Here is a 23,918-nt window from a genome sequence, read left to right on the forward strand (position 1 = left end):
CATTTTCAAACTAAGTTATTCAAAGTCTGTCTGTCCAGGATAAAAGGAACAAATATCCATGATGAGCCAGTATTAGTTCTTTCTCCAAAATGCCTTGTCTGTGTGGATTTACTCTTAAATTCGCTTAAATGTTTGTCTCACCCTGTTTGTAGGGCAACGATGTTCTTGGGATTTGAAATGGCATTATGTGCACAAAGAAATCCATCATTGTAATTGTCAGTGCTTTCTGTTCCAAGGTAGTTCATGACCTTCGAGCCCTGGAGGAGGTCCTCGCTCCAGCATCCCAGGTCGATTTGGGGAGTGATCTGTCTTCCGTGGCCAAGCTGCAGGAAAACTTCCACTCAGCAAAACCACAGTTTCTGGTGGGTTTGTTACATCAGTCATCTGGCCACTGCCTTTTCAAAATGACCCCTCCTGTCCATTCATCTTCCGTCTCATTGTATGTGATAATGGCTCCTTAAGTAAGAACAGCCTGCCTGCCTGTCTGACTGCCTGCCTTCACACAGGGGGGAATGAAGTGGAGCACCATCTGGCTTCTCAGAAACGAAAGAGAGGTTCTGTGAGAATAGATTTTCCAAGTAATTTGTTGTTATTATTGTTTGCTTGGTGGCTCATCGCAGCAACTGAATGCGGAGGTGGAGTACTTGGTGAAGACGTCTGAACTGCTGGCTCTGAAAGGGATTCCCACAAAGGAGAAGAGTGAGAGAGTCACCGAACTGCTTCAGCTGCACCAGCGGGTGAAAGACAAAATCAAGGAGTACGAAAGTGTCCTCAGCATGGCAGTTAAATTCCATCAGCTCTACAAGGAGGTGAGCCACTTTCCATGCATTTTCTTTCATCTATGGATATCAATGCCAGGAAAAGTTTTTTTTTTGTGGTGAGATTGTACAAAACTTTGTGATTCAACAAACAACTAAAAAAACAAACAAAATGTGGAAGATCATAAAGGTGCGGACAAAGTAGCGGCTGGCGCGGGCTGCCGGTCTGACAGATGGCGCGGTGGCGACTGTCGCCAAACGTTGTGTGGGGGAGAATGCACACTGATTGTTTCGAGCACACTCGATTATGCCCAAGCTAATCAAACACTAATTCGGTAATTGCCTCCTCGCAGCTGGATAGCCTGCTGATGGTGGAGCCGGTGACGATTTTCAGCAACACCAGCCAGGCCAGGATCCAGCTGTCACAGCACCAGGAGCGCCAGAGCCACTTCAGGCACTTGTACAAACTTGCCATCTCGCTGGGGGCCGATATTACCACCACGGTGCAGCAGTCGGTAAGAGCCCAGTATGAAACATGGCTGAGACTAGAACATCAGAGTAACCATACAGTGGTACCGTACAGAACGACTCAGTGGTTCCATACAGAGTGGCTCAGTGGGTGATGGGGCATGGCAGTCTCTGCACTAATATATGTCCCATATGAGTAGGAATTGTGTCATGTTCCCTCATGTTCTGTTGGAAACAGTAATGAGAGGAAAGTAAGCAAACATAAAGCTAATTTCCATTTACTCTTGAATAAAACATTTCAATGCTAGTGTAACAGAACTGAATCACACAGCTGTGTTATGATGCAGTGCTATGTGTGCCCCTCTGTTGTATTCATTACTATTGGGTCCTCCTGCTCCCGCCTTCCCAGCATGCTCTGGGGTTCTCAGTTGTGCGCCTGCAGGAGAAGCTGGATCGTCTGGAGCGGAGCAGCGCGAGCTGGAACGCCGAGGCCGACAAGTGTGAGGAGAGCCTGATGAGCAACGTGCATTACTGCGTGTTCAAGGAGGAGATCAGTGAGGTGAGTCCGACTCCCAACTCTATAGCCGTGCTGTCCGATAACCCACTTTCCTGCCCCTGATCAAGGGCTCAGACAGCGCTGGTGGAGCCGCTTTATAAAGCGCTCCTTTGCTTTTTGTCTTTCTGCCCCCCCCCCCCCCTCCACTTTAAGCCCGATGCATTATTTATAGCCTGGCAGCCCTTGTTAAATTTAGTTTGTGGAGTGTGATCTTTGTCTCAAGCTGTGCCTCTCCCCTAAGTGACACTGGGATCCTGCCATTTGTCTCCTGTCACTTGAGACGGGGTGCTGGTTGGGGTGGGGGATAGTGGCGTGGGGAGCGTTCCAGCCGTATCACACACTTAGCAGCCAGAGGAGTCGGATCATGAGATTAGGAGTCCCGAAGGGGCTGTGGTAACTTGGTGGCCTGGGCGCTTTGGAAAGTAGTTTACCAATTTATTTATTAGCAAATGTATTTATAGACGTGTGTGAGATGCATCAACATTTATTGACACATCTTTAAAGTTTATTTAGTTTTGTAGGCATGCAGAGGCTGTGCATACCAAACAATCTGGCATTTATCCCAGTGCATCCATTGGCATATGCCAGTATCAGGAGATTATATTATGGCATTGTATATACAGATAGGGCCATATCTAAACTACAACAATTCTGATAGTAGTTAAATTATTGTGTCACAGCCACCATACTGTTGCAGTACATGTGTTTTTAGGTTTAGCTTTGCCTCCCCCTAGTGGCTGGTTAATAGAAGTTTGCTTCATAATATTTAACGTTATGCTCTTGACAATTAAACTGTAGATTTTGTAGACAGAATTTTGTGTCTGTGTGTCTGAGTAACGCAGCTGCTTAAGAAACAGGGTTCGGGGGTGGTAGACCTGTGAAGGGGCCAACATGTAATCACTTAAGGCAGCACAGTGCCCTTGTGACATATTGGACCTCTGCTGATTGAGTTTCCACTTGATCCTGTCACATCAGCAGCAGAGGAAACATGGTTAAGAAGCAGAGGGTGAGATGCATGGAGCTGTGCCCAGCAAACAGCAAATGCACAGTGGCTTTAGCCTCTATTTTTATACATGTGAATAAGCCATGGCCCTGAAGTTCATGACACATTACTACCCACAGGAGGTGCACCATCATAACAGCACAACAACCAACTTGTTTTCACCAGTCCTTGAGATGAATCATCTTCAGTGAGATGAACAATCTTCTGATCATTTGCAAGTGTGTGTGGACATAGCCAGGCACATTCATTTTTGTTTTTCAAGGTGTCACTGTTGTTTTCTACATTGCTAGCCATGAAAATATCCTGAAGTTAACTTCAATTAAACAACTAGTTAGTTGTGTCAACTCACTTATAGTAGTATTCTGCCTGAGGAACAGTGCAACATCTTTGTTTAAATTGTTGACCACTAGAGGGTGGTAACGCGCAAAATGCAAGTTAATGTCACTCTGAGTTCCCTTAACACTCAAATTTATCACCTCAATATACTACTATGAGATTTCTATTTCTGCTTCTAGGACTCATAGACATGCCACATAGGTAGTGTCTTTTAACATATATGTATATGTAATATGTAGCTGAGTACATCCTTACATTTATTCAGTACAGTCACATTGACAGACTACCATGTCAGTACAGTCACACTGATAATGTAACTTCTATGTTGTAGCCCAAAGGTGTTAGGTAACACTTTGGTGCCTCACACCACTCCTTGGAGGGCTCTGGAGGATGTTGACTCCCATGTTGTTGGAAACGCTTTAAGAGTTGAGCAGGAGACTATACTTGCTTAAATGTTGTAGCTCAAAGTAGTAGCTCAAAATGTAGTTGGGCTTCATGCAGTATGTGCCAAGGAGTTAAATACAATTTGGCTGACCTGTCTTTTGACCTGCTGCTTTTCCCTGTTTCATTGTATATGTAATATTTTATTTTTTTGTTATGTTTTTCAATATTGTTTGTGTTGAATGTGACTCAACAAATCTGCTTATCTGTCATTCGACCAGTCATGCATGTGGCTGTGGTCATCTAGCTAACACCCCGCCATCAATATGCATGAGTAAACAGGCTGACATTTCAGCTGGGGCAGTTGCTGCTGCTCGTCAGGGGCCAACGGGTGTGACAGCAACGTTTGTGTTTTACAGGCCTCTAAGGCGCCGTCCAGAAGCGAAGGCCCTGAACAATTTGGGCTGTTTTGACATTTCAAACCCCAAAATACATACTTGTTTGATATCCTATCCTGGGAGCTTATGGCCATTGTTGATTCACTGACCTTTCGCAGAAGCAGTGTTAATAATTAAATGAGTCTCTAGTGATGAATAATAATGTGAATAATAATAATTCAAAGGTTTACACTGTAATGTGGGCATCAGTAGCCCTGTGAGTCTTCTGGAAAAGTGTTTAACAAACCAGTCCCTGCCCCAATGTTGCTTGGCTGTTTTTTGCAGATTATATATACAAAGCCACCTCACTTTAGTCAGCCTAATTTCCCATCAAAGGACAGACACATGGAACGCAGCTGCTGCTTCAAGTGACCCCTTAGCACAACATGAGGGAGGTGATGAGGTAGGGGATCGCTCAGGGCCTCTTCCACCCACAATCATCCCGTATTTTTGGCCTTTGCGTTCCCTTATGTACCGATCCAGTCGTCTTTGCTTCTCTCTGGTGCTACGAAAGAGAGTCTCTTCCCCCTGTGTGCGTGTGTGTGTGTTGGAAAAATCCAGTGAGAGGGTTACGAGCGGCTCCCAAAACGGGATCCGGGATCCAGGCCGCAGCTGTCCTTGACTGACACATGAGCTAGTCATCCTGAGACTCCACACCGCGGCAAAAGCCCGACAGGCTGGACAAAAATGGCCTCTCCGTATAAATCACTCCCTGCCCAGAGCATTAAAGATTGCTAAAATAATCCCCTCTGACTAAATCCAACCCTTGCTCTGTTTTCATGCCAAAGAGCTCGGATGCTAGTCCCCCTCCCCCCACACCATCCATGGTCATGTAACTTGTCGGCCATCTTGGATTTACACAAATAACATTTGTGTACAAGAGTATGTTTTAAATAAATGAAGAATGTTTGGATTATAGTAGCTAATTAATGTGGCTATCATTTTAGGTATCGTTAGGTAAAATGGCATTTTTTTCTGTTAATTTTAGCTGAGGGAATCTTTCAAAGATCTCAAGAAGAAGTTCAACAACATGAAGTTTAATTACATGAAGAAAAATGACAAATCAAGAAACCTGAAGGCAGTCAGAAATCAAATACAACAAATTGAAATATACATTGAGAAACTCCAGGTATGCTAAGTTTTTATATTTCTCTCTCTCTCTCTCTCTGTGAGCATGTGGGAGATACATGATATCTGTTGGTCTATAAAAGTTGAATACTATCCTCAGTGCATACATATATTTTTGCTAGGGGTTTGAATGGACACTCTGTTGAGGGTTTACATTCTTGTGCAGGTCCTTAAGAAGAAGATGCAGACCTTCACGATGAAGGTGTCAACCGGCACTGAGAAGCATCTGATTGGCAGCAGCCCCAGGGAGATGGAGGATGCCGTGAATGAGCTGCAGAGACAGCTGGGCGACTTTGACAGGACGGTGGAGGAGTACAAGCAGAACCTGGACATGACTGTTAAACTGCAGCAGGCAGTAGAGGAGGTGGGGGAACTCTTACAACACATGATCTCTACAATTCTGTCTCTGTGTATAGTATTACAAATATAATATAGCAGAGAAGAGATGCCATGAGTGTATGTTGATGATATCTTGATGCCACCAATAGCTAGACTGGATGTGAAAGTATTAGTGATTAAAAACAACAGAATGACAAAAATACTCTCAAGGGGCAGCCGTGGCCTACTGGTTAGCGCTTCGGACTTGTAACTGGAGGGTTGCCGGTTCGAACCTCGACCAGTAGGCACGGCTGAAGTGCCCTTGAGCAAGGCACCTAACCCCTCACTGCTCCCCGAGCGCCGCTGTTGTTGCAGGCAGCTCACTGCGCCGTGATTAGTGTGTGCTTCACCTCACTGTGTGTTCACTGTGTGCTGAGTGTGTTTCACTAATTCACGGATTGGGATAAATGCAGAGACCAAATTTCCCTCACGGGATCAAAAGAGTATATATACTTATACTTATACAAACAGCTGTCAAGGAATCTTGATTTTAGCCTCTTCAGTTTTGGACTTGATCCAATCCAATTTAGGATTTGGAGCATTTGTTCCTGACTAAACAAAAACAGCTTTTGTATTGTGATTGAAGAATGAAAGAACCTTTTCTCACCTACAGCTTTTATGTTATTTCTGAAACACATGTCAGGGTTTTCTCTTCCTAAGAACACTAACCCTAATTGAAATCTTCTTAAACTTCAGTACCAGTTCTGGTGTGACGAGGCAAGTGCCACCATTGTCCGAGTTGGGAAGTATTCCTCCCAGTGCAAAACCAAAGAGGCAGTGAGCGTGCTCTACAAGCAGTTTGAGAAGTACGTCTGGCCCACCGTACCCCAGCAGGAGGAGAGAATTAGCCAGATCACAGAGCTGGCCATCCGCTTGCATGGTGAGAGGTGTCCCTCACACAGTTCAGGTTTCAGACGGGGGTGCATGCCTGTGTCACACAGCTGTTTGTCTGCAAGTATGCACCATGCAACGCCCAAAACACACCAAGGAACTCTCTCGGTCTCTCTCTTGTTTTCTATTAGGATCTGACGAAGGAAAGAAGTATGTCGACAAGACGGTTTCCAAGCACAATGAGATTGTCGAGTCCATAAAGGAATTGTGTAATGGGCTGATAGACCTGGAGAATAAACTGGAGGTCAGCATAACAGATTACAATGTCACTCTTAATTTCCTGCTTTGTTGCAGGGACACAGTAATTTGAATCCAAATTATTCACATGTTATTTTAGGCTGAGACTTCAAAAGAATTGGCTGACATAATAGAGCGTGACATCCCTATACAAGTGGAACAATCAAAGAAAATACCAGAGAATAACAAGTCACAGCAACAGCAAGAGTCTATTGATGTGGTAAGAAATTGTTTTCTGGTTTACAAGAAGAATAAATATATTTCATGAACAATTGATATGTCATCTGGTATTAACACTACTGTCATAGGAACAGTCCGAGCCGAAAGAAACTGGACACACACCCGAGATCACCACACCAGGACATGACAAAGACAAAGATGCTCCTCCAAGTAAGAAACAAGAGGTCAAAAGGCCTCATCTCCGCAAGAGCAGAAGCCAGGACCTACCAGACAAAACGCCCCCAGCACAGAGCAAAGTGCTGTCCGAGAGCAGGACCTACACTCAGGAGGCCTATTCGGCGACCAGCAGAGTGGAAACCATAACGGGGAAATCCACCGTGGAGCGCAAAGAGCAGCATCACTCGTCGGTCACCCACAAGCACACGTTTAACGTGTCCAGGTCACCTGTGGACCGCGACAGGAAGATCCACATCCTCAGCCGATCGCGGAGCAACTCTCAGGAGACCCCTCCCCCGAGCGCTCCAACAGCCCCCAGCTTCTCAGACATCCAGCGAGAGTTCCAGATCCCCAGGAAAGACAGGATGGGGCCGGCCCAGAGGGCCTCACATGAAGGTGGCCACACTGGCTCACAGGTTTGTCAGTTTGTTAGCGTGGGACAGTTTTTATTTTGTATGTGTGTGTGTGTGTGTGTCTTTTCTACATAAAGTGTTTTTGAAATAATGAGTAATAAGTTAAATTGCTTGCCAGGGGTGTGTTTCCTCAAAGCAACATTGAGTGACCACTGTGGTGTTTGCGTAAAGCATTCAAAATGGATCTCTCTCTCTCATTTGATGATCGTGGTTGTTCAACAAAGCTTTCAGGAAACACACTCCAGTTTGGGTCCATTGAAACATTTGTTCTCAGGAGGTAAGTACTCAAAGTGTGGATTTCTGCGTGAGGGTGTCAGCATCAGTTTCATGTTCTTCATGTGTGTATGTGTGTGGGGCTGCACCATGTTTTTCACCTGTGTGTTTATCTACTCCTAACAGGTGGGAGGCCACCCTCCAGCTGAGGATATCCCCGCTGCAACCGCCTCTGAGGGAGACTACCAGCACGATCACCTGACCGAGGAGTCGCTGTCCAATGACGAGTACGAGTGCACCTCCCCTGATGACATCTCCCTGCCACCGCTGTCCGAGACACCCGAGTCCAACCTGGTTCAGTCAGAGAACGACCTGGATGACGGCTACTGCTTCAGCTCGCACGTCAACCAATACAGCCACCAGTCACACTCCCAGTCCCAACAGCACGGAGATACCTTCCACCACCAATACCACCGACACCGGGAGTGGGTCTCTAGCCAGACGGAGAGCTACCCGTCCCCCACAGGTGGCCCGGGTGCTGCCAAGTTCCGATCTGAGTCCTCCGCATTTGTCCACAGTCCACTGACCATGCCTGCGCCAAACCTGGTCTCCAGCACGATCTCCAGCATCCTCAAGAACAAACCAAGCGCCCCGCCGAATTCGCATCCTGCCGATGGCGCCACAGTTGGCCACCACCAACACCACCACCACCACCACCACCAACAGCAGCAGACCGTCCACTCAGTGCATGAGAGCCACGTGAAGACCCAGGAGTGTGTGCATGAGCCCCAGTTGGGACGAGGGGCTGCCCCTCGTGCCGGTAACACGCATGCCGCCCCTTCCCTATTAACCCCTGAGCAGGACCCAGACGTTTGCAAGCCCACGGCCATCCGTGAGGAGATCAGGCTGCCCTCCTATGGCAGAGGCCTCGTGGGGGGGAACCTGACAGGGCAGGGCCCTAACTTCTCCAAACACATATCTAATGCCACGGTAATGGAGGGGTCACCAGTAACCCTGGAGGTGGAAGTAACTGGATTTCCTGAGCCTACTTTAACATGGTGGGTAGCCTATAACAAGCTGGATCCCTCTTGATTGAATAGTTTTGATTAACAGCTTTTTAAGTAAATAATATAATCAACTATCTATAAAGAGAATGAAATGCACAGCAGTGTCACACTTTTCGTATGCATTTGTTTAAGTTGGATTATTAATATTGATGAAACTTTATTCCCTTTTGAGAGCACCTGGTACTTTGCAGGATTGAGATCAGATAAACCGAGACTAAACCCCTAAGGCTCAAAAGCCCAGAGCAATTTCTTTTTAACCCCAGGAGGATCACCTACAGGATAAGACACAGTGAAATTATTAAATTGCTCTTTTCTCCATTTTGCACAATGCATGATTTTTTTTAATTGAGTTTTACTTTCTCATGGGTATTTCTCATCTAAATAAGCATTTCATTCACTAAAGCATACGCGTGTTGCCACTAACCTGCCATTTCATCGGAGTTTGCTGTGCAGGATTTGCTATATAACTTTGATCCAACTAAAACTTATGAAATCCTAGTTTAGATCACTAAATCCTTTTGTAGATCTGTCTGATCTTATGCCTTAACCTTTTTCACCCCCTCTTTTGCTGTGCTGTGGTTGTGTGACGTGAAAATTCACTTTCTGCTTCAGGTTCAAGAATGGACAAAAACTCACCGCTGACGAGCACGTAGAACTATCCCAAAAAGAAAGCAAACGTGCCCTGTTCATAAAGAGTGCTGCTGAGAGTGACGCTGGCCTCTATGTCATTGAGGCCACAAACTCAGGTGGCACCGTGACGTCCACTGGCGTGCTGCAGGTGACAGGTAAAGACTGTCACGAGCTCGACACATTCAAGCTGGACTGGCACACCTGCTTTGGCACCCTGTGCTTCCTCCTGTGGCTCCTGTATTTGCTGGTGTTATAGCGGAGGGAGCATGGACCGTCCCTCACTGAGCACTAAACACCCTTAAAAACACTGCCCTTTACACACTTCCCCACCCCCCTCTCTCACATACACACACCTCTTCACACCAGAACTACTTGGGAGCACTTCCCCCTCCCCTCCCCTCCCCTTTTCCTTTCACTCCCCTGACTCTATCCCCGTTCACGCAGTGGGAGTCTTGTTTTGCACTGTTCTATGAATGACCTTAATGGACTTGTGGTATATACTTATATGTCAAAATAAGAAACCGGGATACCTATCAAACAGCAAATATGTAGCTTTCAAACAAGTCATCGGATTCTGGAATAGTTTATTGATGTTCAATAGACATACTCAGTGCAGTCTGAAGTATTAAATAAATGATGGCAGGATTGATAATGATATTGCAAAAACCTTATGGGTTCATTGCTATTATAAATCAGAATGAAAAGGCCAGTTCTGTTTTCGAATACTTCACATGTTATAGAGATGTTACCTAAAATATGATGGTTGGTTTTACAGTGCAATCACTGTACTCTAAAGCGTTTAACAGTTTCACAGTATCATCTTTGTGGTCTAATTAGTTCCAGTTCCTTACTATAGTATAATGTGCTTAAACTACTAATTACACATTTTTTGCTCAAAAGTTCCAAGAAACATTATGTTCCAGATCAGTATTGGAATCCTACTCCTTGAAATGTTTTGATGAAAGATAATATTCTGTTGCTTTGTTAGTTAATTTATGGGGAAATGCAATTATGTTGGTTTGTTCAATAAAAGGTTTGAAGATTTAAAATGTCCCCTATAGCTTACATTAAGGGTGAGAATATATGCATATTACAATTTAGCATATCCTCATTGCAGAATAATGCTGCTGGTAAGTATAGTATATATATGTAAACTATTTAATGTTTTTTTCTGAAGTCTCTGAATAAATTAATAAAGCTATTACTTGCCTTAAGAAATAAACGTCACTTGTGTGTCAATTGCACATCACTCATACTGTTGCATGACTCCCTTAATAAAACCCACAATACATCCTATAATTATCACAATCCTTTTTGCACCCACCACTTTCACATTGGTAAGCAGATTCTACCCCTCACTGTATTCCGTAAACTCTTTACATGGAGGTAAAATCAACATTGTGTGGTTGTTGACGTAGAAATATTCCATATGCTGAACGTAAATAGTCTAGCCTATTGGAACTGTTGATAGGGTGTTCTGATTCATAACTGCCCTGGGGGTGGGGGGGGATGAAGCATGTGCGACCTGAGGATTCTGGGCAGGCAGGAGTGGCACAGTAATGTTATCACAGACCTGGGCCCAGGCCCTGCTCAGATTACCCCCTTCTGAGAGAGTGCTCCTCACCAGCGCGCCTCACAGCTAAAGGGCTTGCTGTGAAATACCTCTGCCCGTCATCTTAGAAGGATAAGAATCACAGACAGGTTTTAAGCTCACACAGTTAGTTTTTTTTTTAAATGTCTAGTCAGGGATAACTATATGAGATTTTCTGCTTAAGCAGCACAACAATTGGGTAATTGTCAGACAGCCAACTTGGAAATGGAGAAGACAACCATTTTATTTGAAGAGATCCATTTAAGTTTTTGTTATGTAATTGAAGTGTTGTTGGTTAATGTTTCAACAATTTTCTGGCAAAGCAATTAAGCATTGTAAATCACCCTGAAACTTGAATTCTCAGTGAGTGGAGACAGCCCCCACTTCCTCTCAAGACTGGAAGACAAGGATTTGTTAGTGGGAGACGACCTGACCCTGGAGTGCGTCACCTCAGGAAGACCTGTCCCTCAAGTGCTCTGGCTGAAAGATAACAAAGTTTTGGCTTACGGAGAAAGCGGGGTATGACTTTCAGACAGAAGATTATGGGATATTCACCTACTGTACACTGTCTATAAATAAAGTTTAACTATAAACTACAAGTATAAAACTATATGTCAAATTTGTGTTAGACTGAAATGTGAAATTTTGTTTTGTATTCAGGCTGAGAGCCAAAGTGACACCCATGTCCTGTTGAAAAAGGGTGTGGAGTCCTCAGATTCTGGAGAATATGTTTGTGTGTTAAAAAATTATTTGGGAGAGGACTGGTGCTCTGCAAAGGTGGTTGTCAAAGGTAATCTCACCCATGCTGAATGTATTTGCCAAACTGATACCAAGCAGAAATGCAGCACAATTTTTTTGAGTTTCAGAAACTCAACACAATTTTGTTTACATTGCAGATGTCAGACAAGGTGTCACAAATCCTGGCTCCCCAGATCAACATCATGGACAAGTTGTCGCTTCAACTAATGAACAGATATGTGACCAAGGACAAAGATTAGAGTGCAGAGACCAGGAGTAAGGATAAACAAGACACAAGTGTATTTAACCATATACAATACAGCACCTCAAGTTATATGGTTGAACACTGTGTTCTTCTAGATATAATCTTTCTACCAGTTTTTATAAGCAAATGTTAAATGAGATGCTATTTTTCTTGACTGGATTGGAGTTGTAGTGCGATTCAACTGTAGTAGTTTGTACAATTAAATATCAACTGAAGATCTAAAAGTAACCAGTGACGCTGACTACTTCTTGTTTTGTATTTTCTTAAGTTATAACACATTTATAATAGGTTCATCTGTGTATAGCTGACAATATTTGTTTGTCAATGGTAAAAACAAAAGAAAATGAAAAACCTTAGATACCATGAAAGGTTTGGTGAGTCACAACCAAAAATGACCTCAGTGGATTCTCGTAAGGTAAAATGAATGAAAGAAGACTGCTTCTTGAGGGGGGTAGACCCTCAGCTTGAGTGACAAGAACAAGCCTCCCATTTGTTCACTCACACACAAATGGTCTCAAGTCCTTTGAGCAGATGAGTGAAAAGAGTGTCTGAGAGACTAGATACGGTGGCTTTCTTTTTCGATACCTTTTCCAAAGACTAAATAGTTTACCCAATTTCTAGATACACTGCCATGAATAAGTTTACTTTAGTGAGTGACAGGTGTGAGGTTGCATAAAATGGCTGCCACATCCCATGATGCCTTTTGGGAGGCTGACCAATAGGGTGTGGTGATACTCAGATGATGGTGCCTGTCCAGGGGGTATATAAAGCGAAACAACCATGTTAGCACTTCTGAGCAGTTGGAGCATTCCCAGCCTTGCCTCGGGTGTAGGGATTGCAGGGAAAAGCAAAACTACACGGCAAAGACCCTGTGTAGTTTTGTTTTTTGGGATAATTGAGGCCAACCGTTCTCACGTTGGATTTTCTGAACAGATTTCTGGATAAGGAGATTGTTTTAGAAGATATCACTCCCTTGGGCACCGCCCCTTCAATTCTAGGCACTCTTGTGAGCACAAGTAAGTAAGCTTTGTTCTGTGACACTTTATACCTGCTTTTTCCAGAGGCAGGTCTCCCAGCTTCCATTTCTTTGTGCAAAAGTAATTAATTAACACCATGCCAGGTGAATTGAAGATTACCTGACTGAGCCATGAGAGTGACCAGCTTTGGGGAATTTTAAGATTTGGGATTTAAAATTTTGAGAAGTCGTCTTGCACTAATGGGAGTTTTTCCCCCTTCCTCAAGGTTATTATTTGGTGCTATGATTCAGAAAAGCCAAGAATAGACCCTGATAGCATTAGAGTGGTGTCCCAGCTGGGCCGCAATGTCTTTTTAAGGGAATCAGTGGTAGGGCTATCAGTTGCACCTTCAGCTATGTGCCACATGGTGACTGTCAGTCAAACTGGGTACAAGATTATTTTTAGACTCTGCCTTTTGTGAAACCTAGCCTTGAATCCCTTTGGATGCCTGTGCATTCATAATGTTTTACTTTAAAACAATAACTTGTTCCTGATTGTTAAGATGCCCTTGAGAGGAGGCTCAGTAATACTCTTTCATTGGCTTGTTGATTGTCTTGAAGTTAAAGTTTGCGATGAAGACTCTGTGTACATGTGTGCATGTGTAATTTGAAACAAATCGTTGTGGTCATTTCAGTCTGTTTTTAGAACATTAACCTTGGTGTCACCATTTCATGTTTAGTCCTAGGTTTTTATAGACATTCTGTACATCTCAGATTTTGCTTGTGTGAGTTTTACTGGAATTGATTTTGGTGCACTGTTATACATTATTTGCCAGTTGTCGTGGATCTGAGATATTCTTTCTCAAGCAAATGCAATTCTGTAATGTGAGATTCAATTAGTCATTTTCAAGCTGTATGCAAACCTTTAGGCATTTAAGCATATATTCTGTGACAATATTAAATTAATGAGAATCTAAATAAAGAATATGCATTGATTTGAACATCTCATAAAGAAATCGCCTTGGCCCCAGGCAATGTTATGTAAAGCTACTATTGCACTTCTAAAGTGATTATCTTCAGTAATGGCATACAACAGTGAGTTGAGACTGATACTTCTTGTTCTTGCTCTTGAAAGGACAGGATGATTTGTTACATTTGTTTACAGTTAAATGGTGAGGACAAAGCTGGTTGTCTGAAATATGTGTTGTCATTGCTAGTATGATTTATCTAAAACGAATGGTTGGCCTTGCTAGAGTTTTGATGGCATATTTTCCAAAACTTTGTTACCCACCATTACATGTGGATAACACAGCACATATATTACACCCTCTGTGTAAATATAACAAGTTGTATACCCCTAAATATGCTGTTATTACTATTAACTGCAATGGGCAGTACAATTATATTGATTTCACCAGCACATTCCGTGCAAAATCCTTTATCACAAATCTGTTTCATGTTCAATGTTCATATTACCTATGGAGAAACCATAAAGCTATAATTAGATTTCACCAGCCTGTGGATGTGGATGTCTTTCCACAGAGGCAAGAATTGTTCATTGGGTGTCATGGATAAATATCAAACTCTGACTTCCAGTTGTCACTGTTGTGTCTGTTAGCTGTCAATGGATGTTCAGTCTATGTGTTTGGCCCAGAACCCAGACCTCACGGAGCCATCACTCTCTCAAATGACAGGCCACAGTAGTCAAGGTGCAGAGGGGTGACATAAGGGCTAAAAATAACAATGATGTTTGGTAACGATTTTGTGAGATTTCTATCTCTGGCGATGATCAATGATTGTATGTGTGAGTGTGAGTGTGTATATGTGTGCTGGGGAGGGGGATGCTAATGTGTGTCATTGGCAGCAATTTTGGTAACTAGGGCTTTCATCTGTGTCCTCCACCAGGGTGCCTACCAACATGTCCACACAGGCGCCAACGTTTACACAGCCGCTTCAGAGCGTTGTGGCACTTGAGGGTAGTGCCGCAACGTTCGAAGCTCAAGTTAGTGGTAAGGGCCTCTCTACATTCTATGCTCTATTTAAAAAGCTGATGTTAAAAAAGTGAACATGTTATGTGCACTGGCAATGGCTATGATTCCCTATGTATAAATATGTAATGCCACACAATGCATGAAGGCGTATATATATACTGTATAAGGCATATTATAACCTATATATCCTTAATTAAGCATTCATTGAGTTCTCAGTAAAAGGAATTTACAAGCAAGGAATGATAAGAAATAAATGTCAATTCAATTAAATTTTTAAAAGAACATAAAAAAAAGAAAATGTTATATTCCACTGCAGCAAAATCATAGGAGATATTTGTATCTGTCTAGACTGTCCAACACCACTGCATTTGGTGTGGCCTGTGGCATTGTCTGTAATTTACCTTAATCATCACCATTGCTGTTAAAAGGAAAATTAATGTTACTCACAGGTAATCCAGTTCCTGAGGTGAGCTGGTTTCGTGATGGCCAGGTTCTTTCCGCTGCCGCTCTGCCCGGCGTTCAGATCTCGTTCAGCGATGGCCGCGCTGTTCTGAAGATCTCTGCCGTGACAGCCGCACACAGTGGACGATTTTCTGTGAGAGCCACCAATGGCGCTGGACAAGCCACTAGCACCGCTGAACTTCTTGTTACAGGTGAGAGAACTCGTGTCAGTGCCAAGTTTCATTCCTGTTGATCCGCACAGCCATGGCACATAATTGTAAGTGTCTTAAACCCTGGGAAAAGAATAGGAATTTAATGAACTGCAGCAGTAAGATGAAGAGGCAGTTGTAAAAATGTAAATGCCTGCTGCTACCCAACCCCCCTCCCCCCCTCAATAAAACAAGACCACGACAGAGCCCAGCATGTCTGATTAGAGTTGGCAGCATGGCTGATACTAATGGGAGATTTAGCAATCAGTGTGATAGGGACAGGATGTGTGCCAGATCCTATCAGCAGGGAAGTGTTTGCCTGTCTGATATCCCTGCCAAGAGTCAAAATGTTTCACTTCAACAGCCAATTACAAAAATATTAAAGGCCGTGAAGGCCGACATGAATCAGGTTAAACCAGTTCTGTTTGGGTATATGGTGTAAGCTGCTCTGATGGAGGTAGTAGACAGATTTTATGGGGAAATGCTTTGGTGAAGAAAACTTTTACAATATGCTTCATTTGAAATATTAAAAGCAAAAATATGCCTATTTCTACACATTTAAATTAGGATGATGGTCATTAGCCGATAGGCCTACTTAGCTGTGATCTGTACTTGTTTGTCAAATGTCATTCCTTTGGTCTCATTTTCTATGTTTATTATTCTTATGTATTTGTGGAAAAGTCAATAGGCTACAAATGACAAGAAATAATCTCTGTCTCTGAGATTTGCTTTCACGTTATAAAAAATGCCTGTAAGGACCTCATAATTAGTAAGACTTGATTAATGAATAAGGACTGTCAACTCATGTATGTTATTACTGATTTGAGCCAAAAATCTAAGGATGTAAGCATATGGTGGCAACACTAATAATAGGCTAACATAAACGTTTGGCAAGCTGAATATCTCATTGCTTGGTTTAGTAGAAAAGTAATGTAGGCTATTTTACATGAATTATTCCCATAGTATACCATCAGTGGTTTAAAATGTTTAAGATGTAAACCTAACAAGTGGTCCTGTAGCCTAAGTGTTTCCCACATCCCAGAATGGACAGTGGGTGTATAATTATAGGACACTGTCAGAACGTCCAGAAATTCTGGTGATAATCTGATCCGCTATTTGGAAAGCAACGTCATGCAGATTGCAGAGGCCTGTGTAGGCTACCATCCATCTGCCATTAAATACAAATGCCTATTATAAATGCCTACTTCGACGTGTCCTCTAATAATGCAGGCTTTATTAACATTATTTTGACTGGACAAATAAAGTAGTCTACAGAAGTCTCTCCGCTCATAAATATTACATCATATTATTTTATGCCATCCTCAGGACACCACGTCACATCAAAAATCATTAACAGCCCAGTGCTTGAACCAGGTGCAGTTTGTAGCCTAGGCCCATAACCATTTGTATTTCTTTGATTTTTCAGCGGAAACCGCGCCGCCCAACTTTACTCAGAGACTGCAAAGTATGACCGTGAGACAAGGAAGCCAAGTGAGACTGGATGTTCGTGTGACAGGAATCCCTACACCTGTGGTGAAGTTCCTCAGGGAGGGAGCTGAGATTCAAAGCTCCGCTGACTTTCAGATTGTACAAGATGGAGATCAATACAGTTTGTTGATTGCAGAAGCCTTCCCAGAGGATTCTGGGACCTACTCTGTCAGTGCCTCCAACAGCAGTGGCCGTGCCACCTCTACTGCTGAACTGCTCGTTCAGGGTAAGCCATGTAGCCTAATCATAGGCCTACGAACTCTACAATCAGTTAATTTGCAAATGCATATCAAATCTGGTTGACATTTAAACGTTTTAGCACCTATGCCAATATTGCCTGTCTTAAGGGCTTCTGAGTATCTACTGAGTTACTTACATTTATTGTAGGCCTATGCATTACATTAACTCTAATAGTCTACTTACATTAAATTATCGGGAAAACAGGACGCCAATTGCTTCTTTTCATTAACATGGCTATCACGTGAGCAGACAGACTCGTGGTTTAGTAGCAGGCTAGCTAACTGTTACCTACAATTTCCCTTGTAGCCCATGGGAATTAATCAAAAACACAGAGGCATATATGTGGGGACTCATTTTACGTTGTAGGCCTACTGCACTCTAGTGGACAAAGGCTATGATGTAGGCTACTCCATGAATTATACTGAGGACAGTAATAAGTCTACAAGTTGTGTCTGTTTTGCCCTACAGGTGAGGAAGTAGCAGTACCTGCTAAGAAGACAAAAACAGTTATTTCTTCCTCTCAGATTTCGTCCTCCCAGATTTCGTCACGTCAGACAAGGGTGGAGAAGGTAAGCATAATTTTCCAAGACAGGACAACATGTCCTTGACATGTTTCCTTGCCCTATTTGCCATAGCTTTTCGTTTAGGGAAACAGGCTCTAGCCTTTGTAAAATGCTTGTTATTGGTGCTATGTAAGTAAATACAATTGAATTATTATTTTTTCTCAAAATAAACCAAGCATAATTTACACTCACCTGTGTTTCATTTGGCAGAGAATGGAAGCTCATTTTGAGTCATCCTCCAGTTCAGCAATGATGATTGAGGGAGGTGCTATGACTGAGCGCCTGGCACACAAGACCCCCCCACGGGTGCCCCCAAAGCCGACCTCAAGGTCCCCACCTTCAGCAATGGCGAAAGTGTCCGCCACTCGCCACCAATCCCCCTCCCCCGTGAGGCCTGTGAAAGGACCAGTACCAGGCCCAGTCAGGTAGGACTACCACACTTTGACTGTGCCACACTGTGACTGTGCCAATTTCTACATTATCACTGCAAGTGCTCTGTGTATTCATATACAATGAGTACCACCTCAGAAAACAATTAGCTCTCCATTTGAACCACCATTATGAACACCATAGAAATACAGTAGCGCAGACCAAATAAACTACATATTTTACATTTTGCTGTTTTACATCATTTTTCCCACAGTTTGAGAAACACTGCACTATATTGTCAAAAGTATTACTTAGTCACTGACTTAACACGTTTCATTCAGACCCATTGCCACAGGCGTACTGTATATAATCAAGCGTATACAATTGTGCATGGTCATGCAGTCTGCATTCACAAACATTTGTGAAAGAATGGATCATTCTGAAAAGCTTAGTGAATTCAAGTGTGATGGTACTGTCATAGGGTGTACAAAGCCAGATCCATAAAGATATACTGTAGTTGGCTGAGTTTGGTGTGAAATAATCACTACAATAACTGTATTGTGAGCCAAGCCTTTTCGTCCAACATCAATGCCTGACCTCACAACTGCTCTTCTGGGTGAATGGCCTTCCTAGAAGTGTCAAAGCTGTGTTAGCTTTCTGAGCTTATAGATTTAGAATGGGATATCATAACAGTTCTTATAGGTGTATTTGCCAGGTGTCCCAATACTTTTGTCCATATGGTCTAGGTTTGCTCACTCGATTAAACAAGTACTTCTTTGTACAGTACTAGCATATATTTGACATGGAGCTTGTGCTTTTTGCAAAATTGAAATTGAAGTACTTGTATTTTATTCCACTCACACCTTCATTCTCACATGTCTATTTTCCCACAGGTCTGTGTCCCCTGCCACCAGCAGGCTGTCCGTGTCCCCCATTCGGCCGGTCAAGTCCCCAATCATGATTCGTAAGCAGGTGATCCAGACGACAGAGGTGCTGCCGCCGTGGAAACAGGCAGGCTACGCGTCGGAGGCCAGCTACACTGCCATGACCTCTGGAGCCACTCACATGCAGACCTCGGTCACCCAGCGTGCCTCGTGGGAGAGCTCTGTTAGTGTGCAGCAGCAGCAAGTGAGCGGGATGTCCGTGAGCGGAATGTCCATGACTGAAATGGCCACCAGTGGAATGGCCGTCAGTGGGATGACCACCAGTGGAATGGCCGTCAGTGGGATGGCCGTGAGTGGGAGTGGAATGGCCATAAAAGAGGTGAGCAATTCGGGAGATAAGTCTCTCTGTGGACGACCGGTAAACATGCATGAGAAGACCTGACAAAACAGGCATAATACTTCTGAATTTTGTAAAGGGCCTGAGGCCATTTGAATGAATTTTTGAAGCTCTGTTTGAATTTAATTACGCATTTGTCTGCCTGGATTGCTTTTTTTGCTAACATGCAATCTGCTTATTATGTAGTGTAAATGCTGCTTTTTACCATAGGTGAAAAGCACTTACCGGTACATTGCATAAACAAAATGGTTTTGACTTTCGCTGCCTGAATATTACTTGCACGTACTGTATAATAGGAACACCAAATGCCGGATGACAAAACAGCCGCTGTTGCTACGGTGGTAGCTGCAGTGGAACATGCTCGTAGTCGAGAGCCTCAAAGTGGCTCTGTCGAATTGTCCACTCATGAGGTCACCATCACCTCTGCACAAACTACATCTACAGCAGAGCAGGTACAATTCAGTGGAGTTCATGAGCACAGTTTGATTCTAGACCATTCTTTCACTTCCATCTTTTTCCTTTATCAAACCCTTCTTTTTTCTGACAAACTCAGTACTCGTCTTTCCCTGCTAGATCATCCACCCATTCCTTTAATTAGCCATTTGTTTAACCTTGTTTCAGTCATCTACTTGCTGAATTTATGTCTACAACTAAAAGCTTATTCATTTCTCACATTTGTATAGACAGAACAGGAGGAATCCCAGGAAGTATCTGATACCACAGTGTCCCTTGACATCAGTTTTGGTGCACCATATGCTGAAAGCACCATACAGGAAATTTCTTCAACTATAGAGGTAGAATGCCAGCAGTATAGAGTAATTGATTAAACAATCAGTATACTAAAATGACTGAATTGTCACTATAGCAAAACAATTAAACAATAGCAGGAATCGATATAGAATATTTTAAAATCTGATCTTGTCCTTATCTCCTTCTTGAACACTGGCACATTTAGATCACACAAGAGGTTGAGAAATCTGCTGTGATGGTCGCAGATGTTGACCAGGCTAGTGAGGTACTTCCTGTTTGCTCACTGGTAGAGCACAGTGAACTGGACACTTCCTCTGTGTCGCATAGTCCCACAGAACAGGAGCAGGTAGCTGATGACATTGTTTTTGTTGACTGGTCTTTCATCACCCTCACTTTCGTTCACAGAAGCACTTGAAATATTACAGGGTAGCATTTGAGCTGTTATGATTAAACTAGTGCTTAGAGAAAATAGTGAGAGAAAGAAGTGCACCAGGCTAATTTGTCAGTAAAATGCTACCCTCCCTTTTTGTTGGATGTCACCTTCTTGTTCACTTTTTCACTTCTCCACCATAATGTCATGTTATGAGAGACAACATACGGTAATTTGAACATGTACATGTATGCAACCAAACTAATGAAGTTATGCATGCATATGCCATTAACCTCTTTGAGCTCTTCTTTCCTCTTGTTATTTTGTATGCAGACATTATTTGAAATGTTGAATGCTTTTGTTTGTATATGTAACATATGCCATAGATTGAACACTATCTATGCTCCAGATCCCACTGACTGCTTGTTGCCTTTAGGGCGAGGTTGGGAAAAAGGCCGGTGCTGTGGCCACTGTGCTTGCTGCCGTCGATCATGCACGCGTGCGCAAGCCTGTGCATGCCGAGAGGGCCGCCACCGCTGAAGAGGAAACCGTAGAGTTCGATGTATCACAGCAGGCCATGTTTGCCGCTGAGCAACAACAACAACTACAACAACAACAACAAGTCAGAGCAAGGGCAGAGGCCACACTAATGCCCTCTGCTGCTGAAAAGACTGTTCATATCTCCCAGGTTAGAACATGCTTTACAGCATAGATTAAAAAAAAAAGAAAAGAAAAAAAAACCTTAGGAGGAAGGCACAGTTGAAATTAGTAGACGTATTCTCTTGGATGTATTCGCTTAATTTTCACTCTGTTGGTTACTGTAGATCCAAAGGAGCACAGAAACCAGCACCTATGTGGACACTGGCCTGGCTCCTTCCCCCATACCACACTTTACAGTTTCAAAAGTTACTGTGCCTAAAGCTGAACATAGCCATGAGGTAAGCATGTGCAAATTCAGGCAAGCAGGGACAAGATAAAAATCACAGCAGTGCTTGGTGGAAATTGTCTGAGATTATTTCCCCTTTTGCACTAATAAATACTATAGCTGTATTGAATGTGCCATTATTTATAATAAAGTAAAACCAGTGAGCAAATGCTATTTGTGTTGGTTCAAATATGAGTATCCTACAAGTAGTAGAATGTTCCTGCTTGCCTGATATGTACCTATCAGTTTCAGTAAGCTCCATCTTCATTGTCTAACTCTCCATAACATGGATGCCATAAAAAAAAGTGCAGTGATATGCACTCTGACCCTTCTAAAATATGTTCGTTATTCCTCGTTTAAGACAATGAACCCATTTCATCCCAATGAACATCCCTTGTACCTTTCTGTGTCTTTAAAAGCTTACAGGCACTTTAACAACCTAACATGCATTGATTCTTCCCATTGCCTCCCACAAACCTAAAAAACCTAAAATCATCACTCTTGACTTGGAAGCTCTCCGTCCGTGTGGCTAATCCAAGTTTTGTGTCGGTCACCTGTAATCATGCTATTTTTCCTTGGGTCGGTTAGGTCTCAATAGCAGGCTCGGCTATTGCCACTCTCCAGAAAGAGCTATCGTCCAGCCACGGTGCTCAAAAGATCATCAAGCCTGTCAAGGCCCCGACTCACAGGGTCATGGAAATGAGAGTGACCCCTGAGCCGACCCTTCCTCCGTTTAGAGACGAGCGATATCAGGCGCAGTACGAGACACATTTGCAAAGCGAGATAGGCGCTTCCTACGCAGGTGGCATGGAGCAGGCTTATGGCGAATGGGAGGACCAGGTTTGTTGCTTGGTGTGTGGTGTAAAAAAAAAAAAACTTGAGCTAACATTGTTCCGAGGTCCCCCGTGGTGTCCCTCCATGTGCAAAACCTACCACACTCCCACCTGCCCCTTACTGAGTGCAAAACCTACCACACTCCCACCTGCCCCTTACTGAGGACTCCTTCCCTTTCCTCCACTGAATCCCTGTTGATTCATGCAATTTTAGGTAATGCTTCATAGAACAGCAGTATAATGTCTTGCCATATGTAAATATTTTATTTTTTATTTTGAATTAGGCTATGGAAATTGCAGCTGTCCCAGCTGAACAAGAAGCAGTTGTGCCTCCTACACTTGTTGCTGTAAGTAGTGTAATTTTCACTAAGTCTGACTGAAACCTGAGAAAATATACTTGCATTCTACAATATTTTTTCAAATGAATCATAATTCTCATTTCCAGGCCTTGAAAAACGTGACCGTCACAGAGGGAGAATCTGTGACTTTGGTGTGCCAGATTTCTGGAACCCCAGCTCCAACCATCATGTGGTTCAGGGAGGACTACAAAATTGAGAGCACCATTGATTTCCAAATTACATATGAGGGTGGATATGCCCGCCTGGTGATCCGCGAGGCCTTTGCTGAGGACAGCGGTCGCTTCACTTGCACTGCTACCAGCCCTGCTGGGACAATCAGCACATCTTGCTACCTGCTCGTCAAGGGTAATGCAGTTAACATACTCTAAAAATGTCTGTAAATGTTTCCTTGAAGTCGTCTCAACTGAATCTGACACCCCTTACGTGTTTCCTTCCAGTATCTGAAGAGATTGAAACCAGAGAGGAAATCACCATTGTCTCCGGTGAAGTTATTTCTGCAGAAGAGAAACGGTGGGTCCCACTTATTCTTATTAAGGGCTTATTCATAAAAAAGAAAATAAGCAAATTATGGTCATGGACACTGGAATGTCTTATCATACCTAAATGCATTCAAGTGTGTTTAATTATTATGAATTGATGTTTGTTGCATTTGATATTTATTTCTAGTGTTATAAGCGAGGCAAGGGAGGAGACCATGTCTGAACTGAGCGCAGTCTCTGAAACTGTGGAGGCTGGTGCAGGTGTGGCACCCTTCTTTGTAAAGAAGCCTTTTGTACAAAAGCTGGTCGAGGGAGGAAGTGTTGTGTTCGAGTGCCAGGTTGGAGGAACACCCATGCCTCACATTTATTGGAAGAAGGGTGGTGTGCCTCTCACAACTGGATATAGGTACTTTTAAAATGTTTTTTTTTTAATTAAATGCTATTTTAAATCAAAAAGGAGAATAATAAATAGACAGTAATTATAGTTATATTTTAATGTTGGACATTATTTTGTTGTATTAAGGTGATGACTTTCTTCAAACATTCAACTTTTCAGATACAGAGTATCTTACAATAAGGAGACCGGCGCCTGCAAGCTGGAAATCTCCATGACATTTGCTGATGATGCAGGAGAGTACACTATTGTGGCAAGGAATCAAACGGGAGAGTCCTCTGCCTCTACTAACCTCCTTGAAGAGGGTAAGACTAATAAGCCTATGCTGAAGTATGCTGAAGTATGCTGATTAATATGCAGTACATATGGGTTTGTCTTATGTTAA

At 43.1% G+C, this 23,918-nt stretch overlaps 2 protein-coding genes across 2 annotated transcripts in view; both read left to right on the plus strand.

Annotated features, from left to right (window-relative positions):
• Positions 1–10,856, plus strand: part of ccdc141 (coiled-coil domain containing 141) — a 28,451-nt gene extending 17,595 nt beyond the window's left edge. Inside the window, exons 14-25 of the mRNA XM_076264286.1 lie at positions 237–362; positions 621–809; positions 1,112–1,273; positions 1,636–1,785; positions 4,928–5,068; positions 5,234–5,431; positions 6,142–6,325; positions 6,468–6,580; positions 6,674–6,793; positions 6,882–7,385; positions 7,782–8,653; positions 9,275–10,856. Coding sequence (XP_076120401.1) covers positions 237–362; positions 621–809; positions 1,112–1,273; positions 1,636–1,785; positions 4,928–5,068; positions 5,234–5,431; positions 6,142–6,325; positions 6,468–6,580; positions 6,674–6,793; positions 6,882–7,385; positions 7,782–8,653; positions 9,275–9,548 — 3,033 coding nt within the window. The 3' untranslated portion in view covers positions 9,549–10,856. The remainder of the gene's footprint in view (positions 1–236; positions 363–620; positions 810–1,111; positions 1,274–1,635; positions 1,786–4,927; positions 5,069–5,233; positions 5,432–6,141; positions 6,326–6,467; positions 6,581–6,673; positions 6,794–6,881; positions 7,386–7,781; positions 8,654–9,274) is intronic.
• A 1,816-nt stretch (positions 10,857–12,672) lies between these two features.
• ttn.2 (titin, tandem duplicate 2) overlaps positions 12,673–23,918 on the plus strand; it is a 177,615-nt gene continuing 166,369 nt past the window's right edge. Inside the window, exons 1-18 of the mRNA XM_076264287.1 lie at positions 12,673–12,902; positions 14,747–14,850; positions 15,282–15,485; positions 16,909–17,196; positions 17,679–17,779; positions 17,984–18,198; positions 19,036–19,405; positions 19,720–19,875; positions 20,107–20,217; positions 20,379–20,519; positions 20,980–21,231; positions 21,368–21,481; positions 22,057–22,308; positions 22,586–22,648; positions 22,747–23,005; positions 23,098–23,170; positions 23,327–23,545; positions 23,696–23,838. Coding sequence (XP_076120402.1) covers positions 14,760–14,850; positions 15,282–15,485; positions 16,909–17,196; positions 17,679–17,779; positions 17,984–18,198; positions 19,036–19,405; positions 19,720–19,875; positions 20,107–20,217; positions 20,379–20,519; positions 20,980–21,231; positions 21,368–21,481; positions 22,057–22,308; positions 22,586–22,648; positions 22,747–23,005; positions 23,098–23,170; positions 23,327–23,545; positions 23,696–23,838 — 3,052 coding nt within the window. The 5' untranslated portion in view covers positions 12,673–12,902; positions 14,747–14,759. The remainder of the gene's footprint in view (positions 12,903–14,746; positions 14,851–15,281; positions 15,486–16,908; positions 17,197–17,678; positions 17,780–17,983; positions 18,199–19,035; positions 19,406–19,719; positions 19,876–20,106; positions 20,218–20,378; positions 20,520–20,979; positions 21,232–21,367; positions 21,482–22,056; positions 22,309–22,585; positions 22,649–22,746; positions 23,006–23,097; positions 23,171–23,326; positions 23,546–23,695; positions 23,839–23,918) is intronic.

The sequence above is a fragment of the Alosa pseudoharengus genome, unplaced genomic scaffold (genome assembly GCF_046254945.1).
Source record: "Alosa pseudoharengus isolate Yale_2024_CS ecotype anadromous, Long Island Sound unplaced genomic scaffold, YU_APseudo_1.1 YU_APseudo_1.1_scf_3, whole genome shotgun sequence".
NCBI lineage: Eukaryota > Metazoa > Chordata > Actinopteri > Clupeiformes > Clupeidae > Alosa > Alosa pseudoharengus.